The sequence below is a fragment of the Erythrolamprus reginae genome, chromosome 8 (assembly GCF_031021105.1).
Source record: "Erythrolamprus reginae isolate rEryReg1 chromosome 8, rEryReg1.hap1, whole genome shotgun sequence".
Classification (NCBI taxonomy): domain Eukaryota; kingdom Metazoa; phylum Chordata; class Lepidosauria; order Squamata; family Dipsadidae; genus Erythrolamprus; species Erythrolamprus reginae.
In genome coordinates, this window is record NC_091957.1 from 11813200 (window position 1) to 11838050 (window position 24851).

At 42.2% G+C, this 24851-nt stretch overlaps 1 protein-coding gene across 5 annotated transcripts in view; it reads left to right on the forward strand.

Annotated features, from left to right (window-relative positions):
• NEK6 (NIMA related kinase 6) overlaps positions 1-24851 on the forward strand; it is an 82363-nt gene that overhangs the window by 14737 nt on the left and 42775 nt on the right. For 2 of the 5 annotated variants that reach the window (XM_070758853.1, XM_070758854.1), the window contains exon 2: positions 18885-19001. In XM_070758853.1, coding sequence (XP_070614954.1) covers positions 18912-19001 — 90 coding nt within the window. In that variant the 5' untranslated portion in view covers positions 18885-18911. Of the gene's footprint in view, positions 1-12436; positions 12469-18879; positions 19002-24851 lie in introns of those variants that run through there. The other 3 variants (XM_070758855.1, XM_070758852.1, XM_070758851.1) reach the window with 2 other exon arrangements.

Here is a 24851-nt window from a genome sequence, read left to right on the forward strand (position 1 = left end):
CTCTGCTAATGGTATTGTAAATATATGCACTCCTCGAAAAAATAAAGGGAACACTTAAACCACACCATATAACTCCAAGTAAATCAAACTTCTGTGAAATCAAACTGTCCACTTAGGAAGCAACACTGATTCATAGTCAATTTCACACGCTGTTGTGCACATTCTACTTTGTACAAGAACAAAGTATTCAATGAGAATATTTCATTCATTCAGATCTAGGGTGTGTTATTTGAGTGTTCCCTTTGTTTGTTTTTTTGAGCAGTATATATTATAGTAGTCTTCCTTCCTTTTCATTATCAGCAAAAATATGTTTCACTTATAGATTATAGTTGTCGGCTATAAAAAGCTTATCTGCCTTGGAATATGGCCCCTGGCAGGGCCGAGAGGCAAAAAAGAAGCTGTGATGCTCTTTCCATATACCAGGGTGACTCGACAAAAAAATCACACATAACCCTTTCTTGGTACAAGCTGATACAGGAGATGAGACTGCAGCCTAGAGGCTAAGAGCCGGGGTGGCGCAGCAGGTAGAATGCTGTACTGCAGGCCACTGAAGCTGACTTGTAGATCTGAAGGTCAGCGGTTCAAATCTCATCACCGGCTCAAGGTTGACTCACCCTTCCATCCTTCCGAGGTGGGTAAAATGAGAACCCGGATTGTGGGGGCAATAGCCTAGCTCGGTTAAAAAGTGCTATTGCTAACATGTTGTAAGCCGCCCTGAATCTAAGGAGAAGAGCGGCATAAAAATGGAATAAACAAACAAACAAACAAACAAATAAATAAATAAGGCCATTGCCTTACAAGGCAGAGCCCCAGGTTCAAATCCCAGTAAGGGTGTGGCTACCCGATGAAGGCAAATAAGCCTGAAATAGATCTATAGTAGTCTCCCTTCCCTTTCATTCTCAGTGCGCCTGGTTTATTCTTGTCCGTCTGAAGACCAGGAGATGAAAGGAAAAGACACACACATATATTTTTGAAGTATCCTGAGCGTGAAACGGCCTTTCCCAAGGCCAAAAATAAGCTGGCTAGCGCACACATGTCTGCTGCAGCTGACATAAGGCAACATCTCACATTATTATTATTATTATTTATTGGATTTGTATGCCGCCCCTCTCCGTAGACTTGGGGCGGCTAACAACAATAATATATAACATCATGTAAATCCAATACTAAAACTAATACTAAAAACAACTAAAAAACCCTTATTTGTGAAACCAAACATACATACAAACAAACATACCGTGCATAAATTGTAAAGGCCTAGGGGGAAAGAATATCTCAGTTCCCCCATGCCTGACGGCAAAGGTGGGCTTTAAGGAGCTTACAAAAGGCGAGGAGGGTGGGGGCAATTCTAATCTCCGGGGGGAGTTGGTTCCCGAGGGCCGGGCCGCCACAGAGAAGGCTCTTCCCCTGGGGCCCGCCAAACGACATTGTTTTGTTGACGGGACCCGGAGAAGGCCCACTCTGTGGGACTTAACCGGTCGCTGGGATTCATGCGGCAGAAGGCGGTGTCGTAGATACCCTAATCCGGTGCCCTCCAATATGGCTCCATGTGCCATGGATTTGCCATCACAGGTATAGGATCTCCTGCTTGAGCAGGGGGCTGGACTAGATGACCTCTAAGGTCCCTTGCAGCTCTATTCCGATTCTGAAATTCTGTAGTAGAAAAAGCAAAACGAAAACAAGCGGTTGTGCCTGGTTTATTCCGGTCCGTCTGAAGACCAGGAGGCGAAAGGAAAAAAGACACACTGGCATCAAAGATTCGCGGGAAAACAAATTCACGGCGTCTCCTCCATCCGAGGGTTGTTTACACCGCTGCTGCAGCCGAAAGAACAAGGCTGCCTTTGAGTTATAAATGTCGTTCCATTAACCAACACAACGCGCTCTGTGGTCTGTTGTGTACCTCGGAATGTTAGAGAAGCTGCGCGGCGAGAAAGAACCTTTGTTTTCCGCGGAAAAGAAGGGAAAGTAACTACAGCACCAAATCCTGGGGGAACTTATTAGATCCTTGAAGAGCCGGCTTTGCCAGCAAAGAACCATTCATCTTAAAACGGATGCGGAGCCCAGCCAGGACAGAGGAAAAACCCTGAAGATTGGACGTCGGCGTTCACCGATAATTGAAGAAATGCATCTTAGCAGCAAATCCTTATTAGCCTGGCTCATAATTTTGCTGCTTTTAGACTTTCCTTCCCCCTCCTTCCTTAAAATTCACCCCTGCCATAATGGGTGAATGGCACGATTTCACCATAAAAAGTGGTTTCTAACCCAGAGGTCATCAACCCGTGGCTCTGGAGCTCCATGTGGCTCCCTGTCGCTCAAAATAGGTGTCACAATACAGATGCGGAATTTAAAAGAAACATAGAAGACTGACGGCAGAATAAGACCTCATGGTCCGTCTAGTCTGCCCTTATACTATTTCCTGTATTTTATCTTACAATGGATATATGTTTATCCCAGGCATGTTTAAATTCAGTTACTGTGGATTTACCAACCACGTCTGCTGGAAGTTTGTTCCAAGGATCTACTACTCTTTCAGTGAAATAATATTTTCTCACGTTGCTTTTGATCTTTCCCCCAACTAACTTCAGATTGTGTCCCCTTGTTCTTGTGCTCACTTTCCTATTAAAAACACTTCCCTCCTGAACCTTATTTAACCCTTTAACATATTTAAATGTTTCGATCATGTCCCCCCTTTTCCTTCTGTCCTCCAGACTATACAGATTGAGTTCATGAAGTCTTTCCTTTCTATTATATTCTTTCAAACTTCTATTTTCTTCTATTCTATTCTGATTTATCTTCTTGTCTATTTTATTTCATATTCACTACACTTCATTTCACTTCTATTCTTTCAAACTTCCGTTCAATTCTATTTATTCTATTCTGATTTATCTTCTCTTCTATTTTATTTCAAATTCACTTCACTTCTATCCTGTCCTATCCTATTCTAAATTCTATTCTTTCAAACTTCTGTTCTATTCTGATTTATCTTCTATTTTATTTCAAATTCACTCCATTTCTATCCTATCCTATCCTATCTTGTCCTATATTCTATTCTATTCTTTTAAACTTCTGTTCTATTCTATTTATTCTATTCTGATTTATCTTCTATTTTATTTCAAATTCACTTCACTTCTATCCTATCCTATTCTAAATTCAGTTCTATTCTTTCAAACTTCTGTTCTATTCTGATTTATCTTCTATTTTATTTCAAATTCACTCTATTTCTATCCTATCTTATCTTATCCTATATTCTATTCTATTCTTTTAAACTCCTGTTCTATTCTGATTTATTCTATTCTGATTTATCTTCTATTTTATTTCAACTTCACTTCTATCCTATCCTATTCTGATTTATCTCCTCTTCTCTTCTATTTCAAATTCTATCCTATCCTATCCCGACATCTGAAGGCCTTTCAAGAGCCAAAGTTGTGGTCTCCAGCAGTGTTCCCTCTAATTTTTTGGGGGGGTGGGCGGAAAAGTATAGTGTCTGAGCGGCAGTCCCTTTGGGACTGGGCGGCACAGAAATATTAAATAAATAAATAAATAAACAAACAAACAAATAAAAAACCCACCCTGTTTTGCCTCAGAGAATTTCAAAATAAAATACTGTACTCTGTGTCTATAACAGTGAGCTCATAATAGGGCAACTCTATCAATATCAAAATGCCACTTAATAAATAGTTGAGCTAGTTTCAAACTAGATTTTGATTTTCTTTCTCTCTTTCTTACTCCCATTCTTTTTCTTTCTCTTTTCCTTCCTCTCTTTTTTCTATCTGTTTCTCTCTCTTCCTCTCTCTCTCCTTCCCTCTCACTCTTTCCCTCTCGGCTTCTGGGCAGGTTTGAAAAACTCTGAGTTGATGATGATTTTTAAGTGAGCGATTGCTCACTGCTCAGCTTAGAGGGAACTATGGTCTCCAGCCTTTACAACTTGAGCAAAAACTTGAAACTGAAGGTGTAGAGAGACGCCCCTGTTTTTCCAAGCTACTGACGGGTTAAAAATGCACCAAAGTCTCTCTTGATGCTTAACCTGGGTTTTACTTTACAGGAGAAAGGATTTTCAAATGTCCAAGATGAGATTTGGCACATGCCAAATGAGATTAGGGAATATTTTTTGCTTCTAGACAAGGAGCTTATCCTCTTATTTTCATATTTCAAGGATAGGAGACATCGCACAGGGTATCCGAATGTGGGTAAATTCTCCTGATTCATTATTTTTTCAGTTTGGGCACCATACAAATGATGAAACGGGGGGCTCAAAATGCGTTTTGAAAGGTTCCTGTCAACTTAATCTTCCAGGGGAATTTATTGGAGGCTGATTGGGGCCGTCTCATGGACAGACAGAGATAAGAGTTATATGAATAGAACATTGAATCGTAAATAGTGCAACGTATATACGATCAGACACAGTGGCAACAAAGCATCAAGTTTGCATTTTTAGGTATAGTTAGTTTCAAGGGAATAATAGATGAGATGAGATGGGAAGAGAAGAAGAGGGAGAAGAGAAAAGATAAGAGAAGGAATAAGGAGGAGAGGAAAGAAGGGAATGGGGGAGAGGAGAAAAAGGAATAGGGAAGAGAGAAGAGAACAGGGAATAGAGAAGAGAGGAGAGGAGAAGAGGGAATAGAGGAGAGGAAAAGAGAAGGAATAGGGAAGAGAGAACAGGGAAGAGAGGAAAAGAGAGAATAGAGGAGAGGAAAAGAGAAGGAATAGGGAAGAGAGAAGAGAACGGGGAATAGAGAAGAGAGGAGAGGAGAAGAGGGAATAGAGGAGAGGAAAAGAGAAGGAATAGGGAAGAGAGAAGAGAACAGGAAGAGAGGAAAAGAGAGAATAGAGGAGAGGAAAAGAGAAGGAATAGGGAAGAGAGAAGAGAACGGAATAGAGAAGAGAGGAGAGGAGAAGAGAAGAGGGAATAGAGGAGAGGAAAAGAGAAGGAATAGGGAAGAGAGAAGAGAACAGGGAATAGAGAAGAGAGGAGAGGAGAAGAGAGAATAGAGGAGAGGAAAAGAAGGAATAGGGAAGAGAGAAGAGAACAGGGAATAGAGAAGAGAGGAGAGGAGAAGAGGGAATAGAGAGGAAAAGAGAAGGAATAGGGAAGAGAGAACAGGGAAGAGAGGAAAAGAGAGAATAGAGGAGAGGAAAAGAGAAGGAATAGGGAAGAGAGAAGAGAACGGGGAATAGAGAAGAGAGGAGAGGAGAAGAGGAAATAGAGGAGAGGAAAAGAGAAGGAATAGGGAAGAGAGAAGAGAACAGGGAATAGAGAAGAGAGGAGAGGAGAAGAGGGAATAGAGGAGAGGAAAAGAGAAGGAATAGGGAAGAGAGAAGAGAGGAGAGGAGAAGAGGGAATAGAGGAGAGGAAAAGAGAAGGAATAGGGAAGAGAGAACAGGGAAGAGAGGAAAAGAGAATAGAGGAGAGGAAAAGAGAAGGAATAGGAAAGAGAGAAGAGGAGAGGAATAGAAGAGAAGAAAGGAATAGGTAAGGAAACGGAATAGAGGAGAGGCAAGGAGAAGAAGGAATAGGGGAGAGAGAAGAGAACAGAACTGAAGAGAGGAGAGGAGAAGAGGGAATAGAGGAGAGGGAAAGAGAAGGAATAGGGAGAGAGAAGAGGAGGAGTTTCTCTCTGCAAAGAATGTTTTCCAAGCCCTAAGTCTTTGCAGGTTTTTTTTCATTGCTCTGACTTACTCTGAGTAAGTTTCTTTCCAGCCCTAACCAGGTGCTAACAATGTTCCCAGCTCTTAGGGGCTTGCAGGCTCTTTCATCGTTACTCTCTGCAAAGAATGTTTTCCAAGCCCTAAGTCCGTGCAGGTTGTTTTTCATTGCTTTACTTACTCAGAATGTTTCTTTCCAGCCCTAACCAGGTGCTAACGATGTTCCCAGCTCTTAGTATCTTGCAAGCTCTTTCATTGTTACTCTCTCCGAATATGTTTTTTTTAAAGCCCTAACCAGGGGATAAAATAATGTCCTGAATCTGACCAGACTAAGGATGCTAGCCAAATAAATATCTGGTAGGCAGATCCCCCCCCCCCTATTTTCCTATTTCACCAAAAACTAAGTTGCGTCTTATACTCCGAAAAAATACGGTAATCCCCCCCTCCCCAGTGCTGTTGTAACTTTGAACTAAAGAAGTAGTTGTAAGGTGGGGACGCTATGTACTTTCGCAGACCAGGCCGGTAATTGAAAAGAACCAGAATCTTGTCTGCAGAGTCAGATGCTAAACAATAATTTGCACTATTACTTAATTAAACAGCCCTGCCGGATGATGTTTTGGTTGCAGCGGCCGGAAATTTTTATTAATGGGTGGATGTGTGGAAAGCGTGGTGTACAAATGGGAAAAAAGCCTTGCTCTTTTCTTTTTTTTTAACAGTGGCTTTTGATGATGCAAATCTGCAGGTACCTAGTTAAATTATAACTTGCCTTCCCACTGCGGTGGCCTGGGGAAATTTAAAAGAATTCGAGCAAAGGATAAAGAATCCATTCAAACATCTGATTGAACCGTGAAACGGTGACTAATACAGCACTAGCTAGAGACCAACAGCGAGAAGCAGGAAAACCCCAGCAGATAACGGTGAATTTATAAATAGAATGGACGCCTATTAGCGGTTAGCGGATGAGATCCTTCTAGAACCTGGACTTCCTCATTGACGGAGAAGTAATTGGGGGGTTTTGAGGGGGGGGGCAGCAGATTTCAGAAGAGGGGGGGGAACGGAAAGAAAAGGCGCATAAATAATAATAATTATTATTAGATTTGTATGCCGCCCCTCTCCGAAGACTCGGGGCGGCTCACAACAATAAAAACAATATAATAGTGATACAAATCTAATATTAAAAGAAAAGATATATAAAACCCCAGCAATTAAAACCATACAGCACATACATACCAAACGTAAAATATAAAAGCCTGGGGGAGATGTCTCAGTTCCCCCATGCCTGGCGATATAAGTGAGTCTTGAGTAATTTGCGAAAGACAAGGAGGGTGGGGGGCGTTCTAATCTCCGGGGGGAGTTGATTCCAGAGGGCCGGGGCCACCACAGAGAATGCTCTTACCCTGGGGCCCGCCAAACAACATTGTTTGGTCGACGGGACCCGCAGAAGGCCAACTCTGGGACCTTATCGGCCGCTGGGATTCGTGCGGTAGAAGGCAGTTCCGGAGGTATTCCGGTCCAATGCCATGTAGGGCTTTAAAGGTCATTACCAACACTTTGAATTGTGACCGGAAACTGATCGGCAACCAGTGCAGGCCACGGAGTGTTGTAGAAACGTGGGCGAATCTGGGAAGTCCCACGATGGCTCTCGTGCCCGTATTCTGCACGATCTGAAGTTTCCAAACACTTTTCAAGGGTAGCCCTATGTAGAGAGCATTGCAGTAATCGAATCTCAAGGTGATGAGGGCATGAGCGACTGTGAGCAATGACTCCCTGTCCAAATAGGGCCGCAACTGGTGCACCAGGCGAACCTGGGCAAAATACCTTGGATCTAGATTTCACCCCCACATCCACGAAAATCTCATTGCTCACATCTTTTAAGAGCATCAATGGAACTGATTTTTCTGAAAAAGACAATTATATTTATTGTTTATTTATTTATGTATTTGTTTGTCTGTTTATTAGACTTCTATGCCACCCTACTCAACCAACTCAGGGTGGCGTAAAACATAATAAATACAATACAGCGTGTAGAAATCTAATATTAAAATACTACAAAAACTAAAAATAATAATCTAAAACCCCTTTTACCCTAACACAATCACTCACACTCATTTAATCTAGTCACTCATAGCATCAGATAGAGTTAGGCCTCAGCACTCATGGCCCCCATGTCTGCCAGCAGAGATGCGTTTTCAAAGCTTTGCGGAAGGCCAGGAGGAAGGGGGTTGGTTCCAGAGGCCGGGGCCGCCACAGAGAAGGATCTTTCCCCAGGTCCTGCCAGACAACATTGTCTGGTTGACGGGACCTGGAGAAGGCCGACTCTGTGGGACCTAGCCAGACACTGGGATGTAGGTAAATCTGGACCCACATCCATGAAAGTCTCCTTGCTCACATCTTTTAAGAGCATCAACTGAACTGATTTTTCTGGACAAGACGACCATGCAGATCTGATATGCCATAGGAGTCAGCAACTTGCGGCTCTGGAGCTGCATGTGGCTCCTTCATCCTTCTGCTGCAGGTTCCTGTTGCCAGTTGGTTCCACAGTTGATAGGGTTTTTGGTTAGGACAGGTAGAGGAAAAAAGACACCGTGCTAGGAGGAGACTCTATGGTGGGGGAAAACAAATTTCCAGTTGGCAGAGGAAGAAGGACACCATGCCAGGAGGAGACTCTATGGTGGGTGAACCAGATGTCTGGTTGGCAGAGGAAAAAGGGCGCTGTGCTAGGAGGAGAGTCTATGGTGGGGGAACCGGATGTCTGGTCGGCAGAGGAAAAAGGGTGCTGTGCTAGGAGGAAACTCTATGGTGGGGGAACTGGACTCCTGGTTGGCTCCAGAATTGAGTGGGGCAGTGATGGGCTGCTCCCGGGGTGGGCCACTCTATAGAGTGGGTACTACATTCTGGGATGTGTGCGCCACCGCGCGCCCTACATGAGATTTGGCTTCAGCACATTCACCCAAAGCCAAATCTTGTGTGAGGACACTCGCGTGAGTGAGATTTTGGCAATTTTCACCGAACCGATTGTTTTGCTTCTGCGCATACGCAGAAGCAAAAAACCCTGCAAAAATTGCCAAAGTCTCGCTTGTGTGTGCATTTTCATGCAAGATTTAGCTTCTGCACGTGCTCAGAAGCAGAATTTTTCATGTGTGGGGGTGTGCACCCATGCGCTGGACATGCCCGTGCCCGTCGCTGGGACCGCCCCCTTAGCGCCGGCGGCGGACAGCCCTTGAGTGGAGTGGTGGGCTTCCGGTTCGGGCCTTTGGGGCCCTTTGTGTGTTTAAGGTTGCTGACTTTAAATGAATCCCTTCACCTCCACACTCACGCAAACACAAAATGGCAGATTTAAATATTTCTCCTTGTGTTTGATTGCCAGTTTTGGCCCCTGAAAATGAGGCCGAGGAGGGGGAGGGGATTTACCTCACACCTACCGAGTGACTTTTACCAAAGTGGGATTTTTATTTTAGTTATTATTATTTTTGTGTGTGAATGAAGATAGAAGAGTCTTCGGAGAGGGGCGGCATACAAGTCTAAATAATAATAATAATAATAATAATAATAATAATAATAATAATAATAATAATAATATAATAGTGGATAAGGAAAAGACCTGGTCATGGCTTACAAGTGGAACACTCAAAAAGGAGACAGAAGGACTAATACTGGCGGCACAAGAACAGGCCATTAGAACAAATGCTGTCAAAGCCAGAATTGAAAAATCAACAGACGATCCAAAGTGCAGACTGTGTAAAGAAACAGAAGAAACAATCGATCACATACTCAGCTGCTGCAAAAAGATCACACAGATTGACTACAAGCATAGACATGATGCTGTGGCACAGATGATCCACTGGAACCTGAGCCGGAACTACTACTTACCAGTGGCAAAGAACTGGTGGGATCATAAGCCTGAAAAAGTGGTCGAAAATGAGCAAGCAAAACTACTGTGGGACTTCTGACTTCAGACTGACCGAATTCTGAAGCATAACACACCAGACATTGTGATCGTGGAGAAAAAGAAAGTATGGATCATCGACATCGCAATCCCAGAGGACAGCAGAATCGAGGAGAAGCAGCTAGAGAAATTAGTGAAAAACGAAGATCTAAAAATCGAGCTGCAACGACTCTGGCATAAGCCAGTGAAAGTGGTCCCAGTGGTCCTTGGCATGCTGGGCGCAGTGCCAAAGGATCTCAGTGGACATTTGAAAACCATCGGAATTGACAAAATCTCCACCTGTCAATTGCAAAAGGCCGCTTTACTGGGATCGGCAAACATAATTCGCCGCTACATCACGCAGTCCTAGGTGCTTGGGAAGCGCCCGACTGGTGATGAAATATGAAATCCAGCTTAGTGATCTCGTTTGCTGTGTTGTACTGACAGAATAATAATAATAATAATAATAATAATAATAATAATAATAATAATAATAATAACAATAACAACAACAACAACAACAACAACAACAACGTGGAAACATCTCCCTGCCTTTCTGTTGAACGATTAATCTTGCCGACTCAAGACAGGAATATAAACATGAGCAGAGTGGAAGCTTGGCTCGAAGGCTCGAAAAGTAGATGAGCGGGGTTGGTTTCATAGACGGTTGTGTGGTTGTTGTGAACCACATTACATCGGCGGGTGCATTGTGTGTGGGGGGGGGTGTGGATTCCAGGGATGGGAACAGAGGTTTCACACCTCCCTGAAGCAACACCAGATGTGAAGAGCTGGGGTAGGGGAAAGGAAGTTAGTGGGGTTTTGAGGTCATCTGCACTACCTCATTCCGAGTAGAGAAGTTTGGGTTTTTAAACATTATTATTATTTTTTCATGTCAAAACTCTCTCCGTCTCTACCACATCTTGGAAGTACAAACAAACTTAGTTGAAGGTCTTTCTCAGGTCTGTAGAGTGGCAGGTTTCAACCTGTGGGGCACAACCCAGTGGTGAGTGGGGGCACAGTGGGGCTAGTAGGTTTACGCGCTATTTATTGAATACTTCATAGGGTTTTTTTATTGTCCTTCCTTCTCTAGTGTCTTAGTATGATCTTTAATTACTTTTAAAATAGGAAATAATTAGTCTGTTTTTACCCATAAAGCCTTTAATCATTTTAATCATTATCTAGGACTGAGCTTTTATAGCAATGAAAGAAAATTGAACTGGTTGCTTAATCTGTTATCCTGCTGAACCTTGCTGGGTTCAGTGCTAAACCTTAAAATGTGACTGTGCTCCTCAACAAATCATGCCGTCTGTCATTTGTCCTTTTTGTAGCTATGCAAATAATGGGACTTAATCAGCTGAAAAAGAGTCCAAGCACCTATTTGAAAACTTATCTTGGTCGGCAAGCTACTCCCACCCAGTCACATGACCTTTAAGCCACCCCCAGTCGCAAGATTGTCAAGCCACTCCTACCCGGTCACATGACCATCAAGCCACACCCACACAGTAAGCCACGCCCACAGTGGTAGTAAAAATTTGCAACCCCTCTATCCACCTCCAGGCAGGTCCACCCACATTCCAAATAGACTATTGTAACATATATATATATATGTACATATGTCACATGTTTTTTTGCTGAATTTGAAAATTAAGGGAGACTAGGATAGATCTATTTCGGCCTTATTTTGGCCTCATCAGCTAGCCATACCCACTGGGACTTGAACCTGCAACCTTTGCCTTGTAAGGCAGAGAATTATCCTCTAGGCTACAGTATCCAATCCCTTCAGCTCTGCACCAGGGAAGGGTTACATATTTTTGTGTCGAATCACCCTGGTGTATTGAAGGAACCTCACAGCTCCTTAGTTGCCTCTCGGCAAATAAGTACATATGTACATATATATACACACGAGGTTCCACTCGTCATCTTCAGGCTGGTGCTTCTGTCCTTGTGCTAGGGCGAACACTAGGACAAAAGCACCAGCCTGAAGATGACGAGTGGGACCTCATCGAAACGTCGCCAGAAATCTCTGAAACCTACACGGGAAGAATCCCGAATATGCCAACACCTTCATATATATATATATGTATGTGCATATATATCTGTACCATGGGAACTTCTGAGCATGTGCAGAAGCTAGGTTTTTGGCACTGCGCATGCGTCACCATCTTGTTTTCTTGCTGTCTGGTGAGACCTAGGTGGGATCTAGGGGAAGAGCCTTCTCTGTGGTGGCCCCGGCCCTCTGGAATCAACTCCCCCCAGAGATTTCATACTGCCCCCCCTGCTTTCTGCAAGGCCTTAGAAACCCATCTCTACCAGGAAGTTTGGAGCCACAACATTTAACATCTAGCCCCAGCTGATGGATGAATTTCTGTTTAAGAATGGATGTGGATGACTGGTCTTAAGAAATTGGGGTTTTAACTTTAGATTTCTGCATGCTGGCTGGGGAATTCTGGGAGTTGACGTCCAGATATCTTCAAGTTGCCAAGGTTGGGAAACACTGCTCTAGAGCTTATCAAGACACTTTTCTTAGGAAAAACGCTCGCTGTCTTCAATTGCCTTATTGCTGATAGATCTGCCTGTTTCAATGGCTCTGTTTACCGACGTTCTGAGTCACCTCAGATTGCCTTCCGAGAAAACCCGGCAGAGGACTTCAGACCGTGCGCGTTTACAGTAAATAGATCCCTGTGTTTGGAGGGGGAAAAAAGGCTGTTGGATGCTTAATGATTCAGTTCAGGGCTAAACCGGCGTTTCCCGAATAGCATCTGTCTGCGTCCAGGTTGGGGCGAGGAAATGAGCTTCGTTACTCTCCGCTGGCCGTTTGCGAGAGGAGGGAGAAAGTGGCTGGACGTAGCCAGCGATCAGATTTCCCACAGATGGACGAAGGGCGGCAAAGGTTGGCGGAGGTAGCAGAAAGGGCTAAATCGGAGGCTTTGATTATAGAAAACAAACAAACAACTTTTTAAAAAGCACAATTGCTTTTTGTTTCTGCTTGGAAACTGCTTCTGGAGTTTGTATTTGTGTGTGTGTGTGTGAAAAGAAACTTCGATTTGGGGTTTTGCCAATCAGATATGTGAATAGAATAACAATAATGGAATTTTTAATGTATATTAATCGGCTTGTTTATTACTGTCTATTTTATATGCTGTCAGCCGCCCTGAGTCTTCGGAGAGGGTCGGCATACAAATCCAATTAAACTCAAACTCAATAGGAATAGAATAGAAAATAGAGAATAGAATAGGATAGAATAGAGAATAGAACAGAACAGAAAATACAGAGAATAGAATAGAAAATAGAATATAGAATAGAATGGAATATAGAATATGGAATAGATTAGAAAATACAGAGACTAGAATAGAGAATAGCATAGAATAGAGAATAGAGAGAATAGAATAGAAAATAGAGAACAGAATAGAATAGGATAGGATATAATAGAGAACTGGATAGAATATCCAGAGAATAGAATAGAAATAGAATAGAGTAGAATAGAAAATCCACAGAATAGAATAGAAAATCGAATAGAAAATAGAGAATAGAATAGAATAGAATATAAAATGAATAGAAAGAAGATAGAATAGAGTAGAATAGAATAGGATAGGATATACCGTAATAGATAACTGAATAGAAAATCCACAGAATAGAATAAAAAGTAGAATAGAAAATAGAGAATAGAATAGAATATAAAATGAATAGAAAGAAAATAGAATAGAGTAGAATAGGATTGAATAGAGAATAGAATAGAATAGAATAGAATTCTTTATTGGCCACGTGTGATTGGACACACAAGGAATTTGTCTCTGGAGCACATGCTCTCAGTGGAAAAAAATAAAATACATTCATCAAGAATCATAACAATGCTTAGCGATAGTCATAGGTTACTGATAAGCAATCAAATACTAGGAAATAAAGCAATATAAATCGTAAAGATACAAGCAACAAGGTTACAGTCATAAGTGGGAGGAGATGGGTGCTAGGAAGGATGAGAAAAATAGTAATACAGTCTTAGTAAATATTTTGACAGTGTTGGGGGGAATTATTTGTTTAGCAGAGTGATGATGTTTGGGGGAAAAAATGTTCTTGTGTCTAGTTGTCTTGGTGTGCGGTGCTCTATAGCATCGTTTTGAGGGCAGGAGTTGAAGCAGTTTGTGTCCAGGATGTGATGGGTCTGTAAATAATTTTAGCCTTCTTTTTGACTCGTGCAGTATCCAGGCAGATCGGAAGCAATTGTTTTTTCTGCAGTTCTAATTATCCTCTGAAGTCTGTTGTTTATAGAAATGGTTACGGTAGTTTATATTACAGTGGAAAACAAATGCTATTATTTTGATGCTATTATCTTATTCTACTCCACCAAAGGGAGTCCGAAGGCAACACCCTTTCTTTCTTTTTTTCCTTCTGCCCTACATTTTTCCCTTCCTTTTTCCCCTCCTTTCCTTTCCCATATTTCCTTTTGTAGTTTATATTATAAACTAATTTTTTATAAAGCCCTTCATGGCACCGGGCCAGATTATCTCAGGGACCGCCTTCTGCTGCACGAATCCCAGCAACCAGTTAGGTCCCACAGAGTGGGCCTTCTCCGGGTCCCGTCAGCTAAACAATGTCGTTTGGTGGGGCCCAGGGGAAGAGCCTTCTCTGTGGCGGCCCTGGCCCTCTGGAACCAACTGCCCCCAGAGATTAGAACAGCCCCCACCCTCCTTGCCTTTCGTAAGCTCCTCACAACCCACCTCTGCCGTCAGGCATGGGGGAACTAAGATATTATTTTCCCCCTAGGCTTCTACAATTTATGCATGGTATGTTTTGTATGTATGTATGATTGGTTTTATAACAAGGGTTTTTAGCTGTTTTAGTATTGGATTTTTACATTCTGTTTTTATCACTGTTGTTAGCCGCCCCGAGTCAACGGAGAGGGGCGACATACAAATCAAATCAAATCAATCAATCAATCAATCAATAAATAAATAAATAAATCAAAGAACGTTGTTGATAGTAATTGGGCTCTACCAAGAGGAAGTGTATATATGACTATCGCTTTCGCTGCCGGCGTTCTTTACCATGATGGATGAGATTTAAAGGTTGAGCCGGCAAAATTGCCACAAGAATACTAACGACAGATGAAATTTTCCTTACAAGAGCCGGCGGCATAAATGCTGCAGGATTAGAGACCGTAAAAATCACTCTGGGATCAGGGGCCCAGGATAGGCAGGCTGTTTTGTGATCCCTGTTCAGAGAATGCAGACTCAAGGTGGGGACGGTGGGGGTGCACGGTTTTAAAAATATTGAGAGTCTTGCAAAGCATCTTGACAGAAGATGGTTTAGTTAAGGGCAAAATAAGAAAATGTGATTGACTAGGAATAAGAATAGGAATTGAATAAGAAGAAAAGGCTTACGGTTTTGATGCTTCTGTTTGGTGATGTTTTTTTTTAAGTGACCTCTTGAACCTCTCCTTCAGATCCTATCTGGAAGATGCATTGAAAGCCTTAATTAGTACATGCACAGACCAATAATTATGCATTTTAATCACCGTGACACCATGGCTCTTAGATGATAGGTAGGTAGGTAGATGGATGGATGGATAGATGGATGAATGGATAGATGGGTAGATGGATAGATGATAGATGGATGGATGGATGGATGATAGATGGATAGATGATAGATAGATAAATGATAGATGGATAGATGATAGATGGATAGATGGATAGATAGATGATAGATAGATATGGATAATACAGTAGATGGATAGATGGATGGATGGATGGATGGATGGATAGATGATAGATAGATAGATGATAGATATGGATGATAGATGGATAAATGGATAGATGATAGATAGATATGGATGATAGATGGATGGATGGATAGATGGATAGATAGATAGATGATAGATAGAGAGATAGATGACAGATATGGATGATGGATAAATGGATAGATAGATGATAGATATATATGGATGATAGATGATAGATGGATGGATGGATGGATAGATGGATGATAGATAGATATGGATGTTAGATAGATATTTATGATGATAGATAGATAGATGGATAGATAGATAGATAGATAGATAATAGATAAATGATAGAGGATAGATAATAGAAAGACAGAGATAAATAGCAATAGCACTTAGATTTATATACTGCTTTAAATTGCTTTTACAGCCCTTTCTAAGCGGTTTACAGAGTTAGCCTTTTCCCCCCAACAATCTGCGTCCTCATTTTGCCAACCTCGGAAAGACGGTAGGGCTGAGTCAACCTTCAGCTGGTCAGGATCGAACTCCTGGCAATTGGCAAAATTAGCCTGCAATACTGGAAGGGAGGGAGGAAGGAAGGAACGGCACTTAGACTTCTATACTGCTTCATAGTGCTTTTACAGCCCTAAGCAATTTAGAGTCAGCTTCTTGCCCCCCAAAATCTGGATCCTCATTTGATCCACCTCGGAAGGGTGGAAGGCTGAGCCCACCTTGAGCCTGGTGAGATTCGAACTGCCAAACTTGCAGCCAGACGGCAATCAGTGGAAGTAGCCTACACTCTAACCACTGCCCAATCCGTGGCTGATATAGTTGACAGAGGTGGAGTAAATGCCAGAAAGAGGTCTCCCTTCTTCTATCTGCTGTGTTTTTTCTGGAACGTGGTTAAATTTAACTGTTTCCCCTTCCTCCTTTCTCTCTTTCCTCCTGACAAAAAAAGATGCTTTCTCCATCTTTGAAACTGCCCGAGCTAAAATCAAAACGGTCCCAAGAGCCACCAAAGATACTGTACTTGGTTTGTGTAGGGAGGGGGTTGTTTATCTCTACAAAGATTTATTGGTGTTTCATTTTTTTCTTGGTTGACACGAGAGGTGGGATAGCTGTAATACTGTGTTTTGCCAGTTCCTTTGCAAAGCTACCTGGAAAAATGGTTTCTTAGTTCTTAGTTGTCACCCTGTAGGCGGGAAACAATTTATTTCTCGTTTTGCTGCTTGCCTGATTTTCATTACCTTGTGGTATCCCAACCACCCTTGACCTACCGTATTTTTCAGAGTATAAGACACACTGGAGTTTTGGGGGAGCCCCTTTTATTATTATTATTATTTATTATTATTATTTATTATTATTATTTATTATTATTATTTATTAGATTTGTATGCCGCCCCTCTCCGTAGACTTTTAGATTGCTAAATATTAGATTTGTTACTATGTATTGTTTACTATTGTTGTGAGCCGCCCCGAGTCTACAGAGAGGGGCGGCATATAAATCCAATAAATCTAATCTTAATATAAAAAGGTGCATCTCATACTCTGAAAAACACGATATTTTGTAAGTAAAGCTTATAGTATTGTATATGAATTGAAAAAGGCTTATAATATTGTACAGTATACGTATTTATTGATTGATTGATTGATTGATTGGATTTGTATGCTGCCCCTCTCCGTAGACTCGGGGTGGCTAACAACAGTAATAAAAAACAGCATATAACAATCCAATACTAAAACAACTAAAAAACCCTTATTATAAAACCAAACATACATACAAACATACCATGCATAAATTGTAAAGGCCTAGGGGGAAAGAATATCTCAATTCCCCCATGCCTGAAGGCAAAGGTGGGTTTTAAAAAGCTTACGAAAGGCGAGGAGGGTGGGGGCAATTCTAATCTCTGGGGGGAGTTGGTTCCAGAGGGTCGGGGCGGCCACAAAGAAGGCTCTTTCCCTGGGTCCCGTCAAATGACATTGTTTAGTTGATGGGAGCCGGAGAAGGCCCACTCTGTGGGACCTAACTGGTCGCTGGAATTCGTGCAGCATTAGGCAGTCCCTGAGATAATCTGGTCTTGTGCCATGAAGGGCTTTATAGGTCATAACCAATACTTTGAAATGTGACCGGAAACTGATCGGCAACCAATGCAGACTGCGGAGTGTTGGTGTAACATGGGTATATTTGGGGAAGCCCATGATTGCTCTCGCAGCTGCATTCTGCACGATCTGAAGTTTCCAAACACTCTTCAAAGGTAGCCCCATGTAGAGAGTGTTGCAGTAATCGAACCTCGAGGTGATGAGGGCATGATTGACTGTGAGCAGTGACTCCCGGTCCAAATAGGGCCACAACTGGTGCACCAGACGAACTTGGGCAAACGCCCCCCTCGCCGCAGCTGAAAGATGTTTTGAGAGTATTGGCTGATGTAATGATGTATGACTAGGTTTGCTCTTGACTAAGCTATTTGCCAAAGTAAATAATGTTTATGCACTTCATGTATCTGGTTTTCTGAATTATTACTAGTATCTCTGGGCTATCAGCTAGATATCGGCCACCTCCACATTTCCTCTGTGTGCCCTTGGTAACTAAAGGGTTACTCTGCACACTCCTTTACATTGCTTATGGGCCCAGTATTCTTAGTGTGACGTTTATAGTGGGAGATTTTTAGTGTGGGTATTTCCTGTGTGATATTCCCAGTGAAAATATTTTGATCTCACAGTGAGATATTCCCATCTGTAGGAAAGTTCTAAGAAAGAAACGGACAAGTGGTGCCGTGGATATTGCCTATCTGGACTTCAGCAAAGCCTTTGATACGGTTCCACATAAAGAGCTGATAGATAAATTAGTGAAGATTGGACTTAATCCCTGGATAGTTCAGTGGATTTCAAGTTGGCTGAAGCATAGACATCAGAGAGTTATTGTGAATGGCGAGTATTCTGAGCAGAGACAGGTTACAAGCGGTGTGCCACAAGGGTCTGTTCTGGGTCCTATTCTTTTTTAAATGTTTGTGAGTGACATAGGGGAAGGTTTGGTAGGGAAGGTTTGCCTATTTGCCGATGACTCTAAAGTGTGCAATAGGGTTGATATTCCTGGAGGGGTCTGTAATATGGTAAATGATTTAGCTTTACTAGATAAATGGTCAAAGCAATGGAAACTGCACTTGGGGAAAAGGAATCCTCAATCTGAGTATTGCATTGGCAGTTCTGTATTAGCAAAAACTTCAGAAGAGAAGGATTTAGGGGTAGTGATTTCTGACAGTCTCAAAATGGGTGAGCAGTGTGGTCGGGCGGTAGGAAAAGCGAGTAGGATGCTTGGCTGCATAGCTAGAGGTATAACAAGCAGGAAGAGGGAGATTGTGATCCCCTTATATAGAGTGCTGGTGAGACCACATTTGGAATAACTGTGTTCAGTTCTGGAGACCTCACCTACAAAAAGATATTGACAAAATTGAACGGGTCCAAAGACGGGCTACAAGAATGGTGGAAGGTCTTAAGCATAAAACGTATCAGGAAAGACTTGATGCCCTCTTTCAGTTCGTTTGTACCCAGTCTTGTGAAGTCTCTTTTCTTTGACATCCCGATGTTCTTGTTTCAGTACAGCTGAAAGACACGGCTTGGCATGTTACAATGGAAGGACAACACAACCACCCACATCACCTGGGAGACCAGAATTTGCTCTGCAAAGTGGCGGGCCCAGAATATCAACATGACGCACAGGTAAGCAGCCATTTTTGAAATCTTCTTTTGGGTTTGGAGGCCAACCCACGTCAGCCACTGCCATTAAAAATGTACCCAGAATTAGGAATTAAGGCAAATTGAGCAGCATTATATTAAGATCCACTATGATCTTCATGGGAATTTTAATAGTCTGATGAAGGGGACTAACAAAGGTAAGTAATGAGCCGGGGTGGCGCAGCAGGTAGAGTGCTGTACTGCAGGCCACTGAATAATAATTAATAATTTAATAATAATAATAATAATAATAATAATAATAATAATAATAATTTATTAGACTTGTATGCCGCCCCACTCCGGAGACTCGGAGCGGCTGTAGATCTGAAGCTTACTGTAGATCTGTAGGTCAGCAGTTCAAATCTCGCCACCGGCTCAAGGTTGACTCAGCCTTCCATCCTTCCGACGTGGGTCAAATGAGGACCCGGTTTGTGGGGGCAATAGGCTGGCTCTGTTAAAAAGTGCTATTGCTAGCATGTTGTAAGCCGTCCAGAGTCTAAGGAGAAGGGTGCCGTAAAAATTGAATAAATAAATAAATAAATTTAAATAAATTGCAAACAAACCATATTCAAAGCAGCACAAAGCCAGTAACTTCAGCCTGATGATAGCAAATGTGATTTCGCCAAAATAATAATAATAATAATAATAATAATAATAATAATAATAATAATAATAATTTATTAGTTTTGTATGCCGCCCCTCTCTGCAGACTTGCAGAAATGTCGCAGACACTCAAAATGTTATACGGGGTAAAACCTGAACTCAGAATAATTTACACACACACACACCTATACAGTGATCCCTCGATTATCGCGAGGGTTCCGTTCCAAGACCCCTCGCGATAATCGATTTTTCGCGATATAGTGGTGCGGAAGTAAAAACACCATCTGCGCATGCGCGCCCTTTTTTTCCATGGCCGCGCATGCGCAGATGGTGTTTTTACTTCCGCACCTGGGAAGACCCAGGGAAGGTTCCTTCCGCTGCCCAGCAGCTGATCTGCTCAGCAGCGCCGCAGCAGCGAGGAGCCGAAGATCGGGGTTTCCCCTTTGCGTGGGCGGCGGGGAAGACCCAGGGAAGGTTCCTTCGGCCGCCCAGCAGCTGATCTGCTCGGCAGCGCCGCAGCAGCAAGGAGCCAAAGATCCGGGTTTCCCCGCCGCCCACGCAAAGGGGAAACCCGGATCTTCGGCTCCTCGCTGCTGCGGCGCTGCCGAGCAGATCAGCTGCTGGGCGGCCGAAGGAACCTTCCCTGGGTCTTCCCCGCCGCCCACGCGCCGCTCGAGAGCAAGAGGGGGAGAGATAGAGAAAGAGAGAGAAGGAAAGAGATGAGAGAGGGAGGAAGAGAGTGTGAGAGAGGAAGAAGCAAGATAGAGAAAGAGAGAGAGAAAGAAAGATGAGAAAGGAAGAGAGTGACGTCATCGGGTGGGAAAATATTTTTAATTAATATTTTTTGATAAATCGCGATATAGCGTTTCGCGAAGATCGAGATCGCGAAAATCGAGGGATCACTGTATATATATGTGTTCGCCCTAGAACAAGGACAGAAACACCAGCCTGAAGATGACGAGTGGGACCTTGTCGAAAGGTCGCCAGAAATTTCCAAATCCTACAAGGGAAGAAATCCGAATATACCAAGACCGTCATATATATATATTTATATTTATATTTATATATATATATATATATACTGTATACACACACACATATATACACATATACATACATACATACATACATACATACATATATATATATATTTGTTTTCGTAGATTTTCACGGGTATATGTATGTAGATTGTTCTGAGTTCGGGTTTTGCCCCGTGTAATATTTTGATAATATTACATGTGTAATATTACACGGGGCAAAACCCGAACTCAGAACAATCTACATATATATATGTGTGTGTGTGTGTGTGTGTGTGTATCAAATATTTTTAGCTGATACATACAGAATATAGTTGTCAGCTATGAATAAATTAACTGCCTTGCAATGGCCCTGGGTTGGGCCTAGAGGCAAAAAGGAGCTGTGACGTTCCTTCAATATACCAGGGTGATCCGACATAATATATATATGTATGTATGTATGTATGTATGTATGTATGTATGTATGTATGTATCACATGTTTTTGAAGATTTTTTTTTTTAAATTAAAGGAGACTAGGATAGCACTGTTTCGGCCTTGTTCTGGCCTCATCAGCTAGCCATACCCTTCCTGGGATTTGATCCTGTAGCTTCTGCCTTATAATATATAAATGTACTGCACCTCTCCGAAGACTCAGGGCGGCTTACAACATATTGTGGTTGTGCCAGCACCACATACACACCGAGAGTTTGTGGCTCAGCTCCTTGGGCTCAGCTATGGAATTTGCACCAAACAGCAGCCAGTTGCCTGTTAATGTGGGTATTTTCGGCGCGCACAGCACCCTTCTATTAGTGCAGCAATTTGTCTTATTAAGTTGTTTAATAGTAATTGATCTCTTTGAATTAGTCGAGTTATGTTTTGAGCAATTAGGGTTAATTACAGTCTCATTTGGCAGAACGGAATCCGTGTAATTATTCCACGAACGAGATTAGGATGTGTTCTTACACAACAAGACACATGCACGGCATTGAAGAGGGCATGCTGTTATTTGTAATAACATGGTTAAGGGTAATTATCGGTTGATAATTCTGGCTTTTCATTGGCTTGGTCAGACCTGGTGCGCTCTCTCTCCCTTTCCCCTTCTCTCTGTATATACAGTGGCCCCCTCTACTTACGTAAGTAGAAAAGTTTGTAAGAAGAAGCAATTTTTCCCATAGGAATCTATGTAAAAGCGAATAATGTGTGCGATTGGGGAAACCACAGGGAGGGTGGAGGCCCTGTTTCCCTTCAGGAAATTCCTAGAGAGGCCCCATGGAGGCTTTTCCCTGCCTTTTCCGGACCTGTTTCCTCCCAGGAGATTCCTAGAGAGGCCCCATGGAGGCTTCTCCCTGCCTTTTCCGGTTACAGTTTCGGAGGCTCGGGTTTGTAAGTGGAAAACGGTTCTTGAACACCCAGTTCTTATCTAGAAAAGTTTGTAGTAGAGGCTTTCTGAGGTAGAGGTACCTATGTGTGTGTGTTTGCGCGCGTCTGCAACCAGGAGCAGTCCACCACTGATAGATAGATAGATAGATAGATAGATAGATAGATAGATAGATAGATAGATAGATAGATAGATAGATAGATAGATAGACAGATAGATATTTATTATTTAGATTTGTATGCCGCCCCTCTCTGCAGACTCGGACAGACAGACAGACAGACATAAATAGACAGACAGACAGAGACAGGTAGGTAGGTAGGTAGGTAGGTAGGCAGGCAGACAGACAGACAGACACATACATACATACATACAGACAGACAGACATAGATAAATAGACAGACAGACATAGACAGACATAGATAGATAGACAGACACATAGATAAATAGACAGACAGACAGATAGACAGACATAGATAAATAGACAGACAGATAGACAGATAGATAGATAAATAGATTCATTCATTAAATAGATAGATAGATTCATCCATCCATTCATTCATCCATTCATTCATCCACCCTAAATTAAATCTGCACTTCTTGGAGTTGTGAAAGGAAGGCAGCAAAAAATAATTGAAATATTGGAAAGGGTTTCCTTAAGGAATTTTTGCAAAGCAGCGAGTGAGTCTTTAGGAAGGAGAAAAAAGTGTTAATTGGGGAAAGAAGGACGATGCATGTGAGAGTAGATGAAGGCGGGATGCTTAAACACAACTTCAGGGTGTCCAACAAACCTGGAAACCGGGGAAATCGGGATTATCAGGGAAATCATGAAAAAACCCGAAATAAATCGGGGGGGGGGGGGGGGGGGTTGGGGAAACTGTATTAAAATGTTTAAAAGTCAGGGAAAAATCATGTTAAAAAAAAAACCAACGGATCGCGCTGCCTGGCAGAGTCAAGCAAAAATGAGCATAACTGTGGAAACAACTTGCTTCCTTAGCTACTGATATTTCTCCACGGCTTAGCCGTTTGGTATGACGTCATCTACGACTGTGCCTTAACCAGATCCCAAGTTACAGGGAAACGTCAGGGAAATATCAGGGGATTTCAAAATGCTTTCCACCCTGGACACCCTGAACTTTCACAGCCGCAAAAGTTGGTTCCAGTTGGAAAAATTTGTTGGGTATCACCCAATTTATTTTGTGTTTTTAATCCAGTCACAGCTTTTGGACAAACGTGTTCCCAGATTTCAAAGGAGGATTAATTACTCCACCTTCCTCCTTTCCTGTTTATATATTTCTGTCGGGCTCTCTGGTAGAATCCTCCCAAAAATTCACAGGTACAAATTTCAGACACACACACGTTTGAAAATTCAAAACAATGTTCTTTATAAGGAAAATTCACTTAACCTAAGCCCTCTGTTTGTATAGCAAAGAGCACTCGTCTCCAAACAAACTGGTAATTTGTACAAGTCCCTTATCAGTTCTGTGATACTTAGCTTGCAGCTGTGAGGCAATTCAGAGTCCTTCTTTTTTCACAAAGTGAAACACACTTTGCTCTGGTTTAGTTTCAAAGTGGAGAAAATGCAGCACACAAAAGGTCAAAGTCAGTAAAGCAGTCACGAAACACAACGATCAGATAATCCTCCACAATGGCCAAACCCACAGGCTGCTATTTATAGCAGCCTCACTAATTGCCACAGCCCCACCCAACCACAGATGGCCTCATTTTCTTTGATAATAATCTCTCAGTTGTTGTTGCCTATGCATCGCTCTCCGCATGCGTGGCTGTATCATTAACTCTTGTTCTGAATCCAAGGAGGAGCTAGATAATTGATCTCCTTCTGAGCTGTCTGCCACACTCTCCTCCCTGTCACTCATGTCTTCTTGGTCAGAGGAGCCTTCATCAGCAGATTCCACCGGGGGCAAAACAGGCCTGCAGCATGTGGATGTCTCCCCCACATCCACAGTCCTTGGAGCAGGAGCTGGGCCAGAGCTAACCACAACAGTATATAATGTTTTTGCCAGCCTATTCTTTGTGACAAACAGGACTTTATAATTGGAACCAGTGTTCTCTCTAAATTTTTTTTGGGGTGGGCGGAAAAGTATAGTGTCTGAGCGGCAGTCCCTTCGGGACTAGGCGACACAGAAATAATAATAAAATTTCCCTCTCGGCTTCTGGGCAGGTTTGGAAAACTCTGAGTTGATGATAATTTTTAAGTGAGCGATTGCTCACTGCTCAGCTTAGAGGGAACTATGATTAGAACATAACTATATATGGGGCTGGTATGTAATTGCTTCCGCTGCCATTTCTAACCAGCCCTGCAGTGTCGTAGGGTGGTCGAAATTTTATTGGCTGTCAGTAACTCAAATGAGAAACTTTAATCTGTGTTTTATTGTTTTGCTGCCAAAAAAAGAGAGAAGATTTAGGTTTGTTTCTTTTAACATATTTTTTTTAGGGCCTGCAATTAATCTACCAAATTGATTTTGGTTAATGGTGATTTGAGTTAGATTTATGCCGGTAAGGCAATAAAACTCACTTGGGAAGGATTTTTATTTCCCAGAGATACGTTCAGATAAATTTTCAAATGTAAACATCTTAAGTTTTAAAAAACAAAAACATTTATATTTACACTCCTGTATATTTCACTCCTGAAAATGTTGTAATTTCAAATGAGAGGCTGGTACGTGGGCGTTTATGGCAGTAAATCCTTCTGTTTCTTTTCTTTTTTTAATTTGTCCCAGACTTTCAGTGTTCCTTCCTTCCTTCCTTCCTTTCTCATTCTCAATTCCTTCCTTCCTTCTTTCATGCCTTCTTTCCTTCCATCCCTCCCTCCCTTTCTC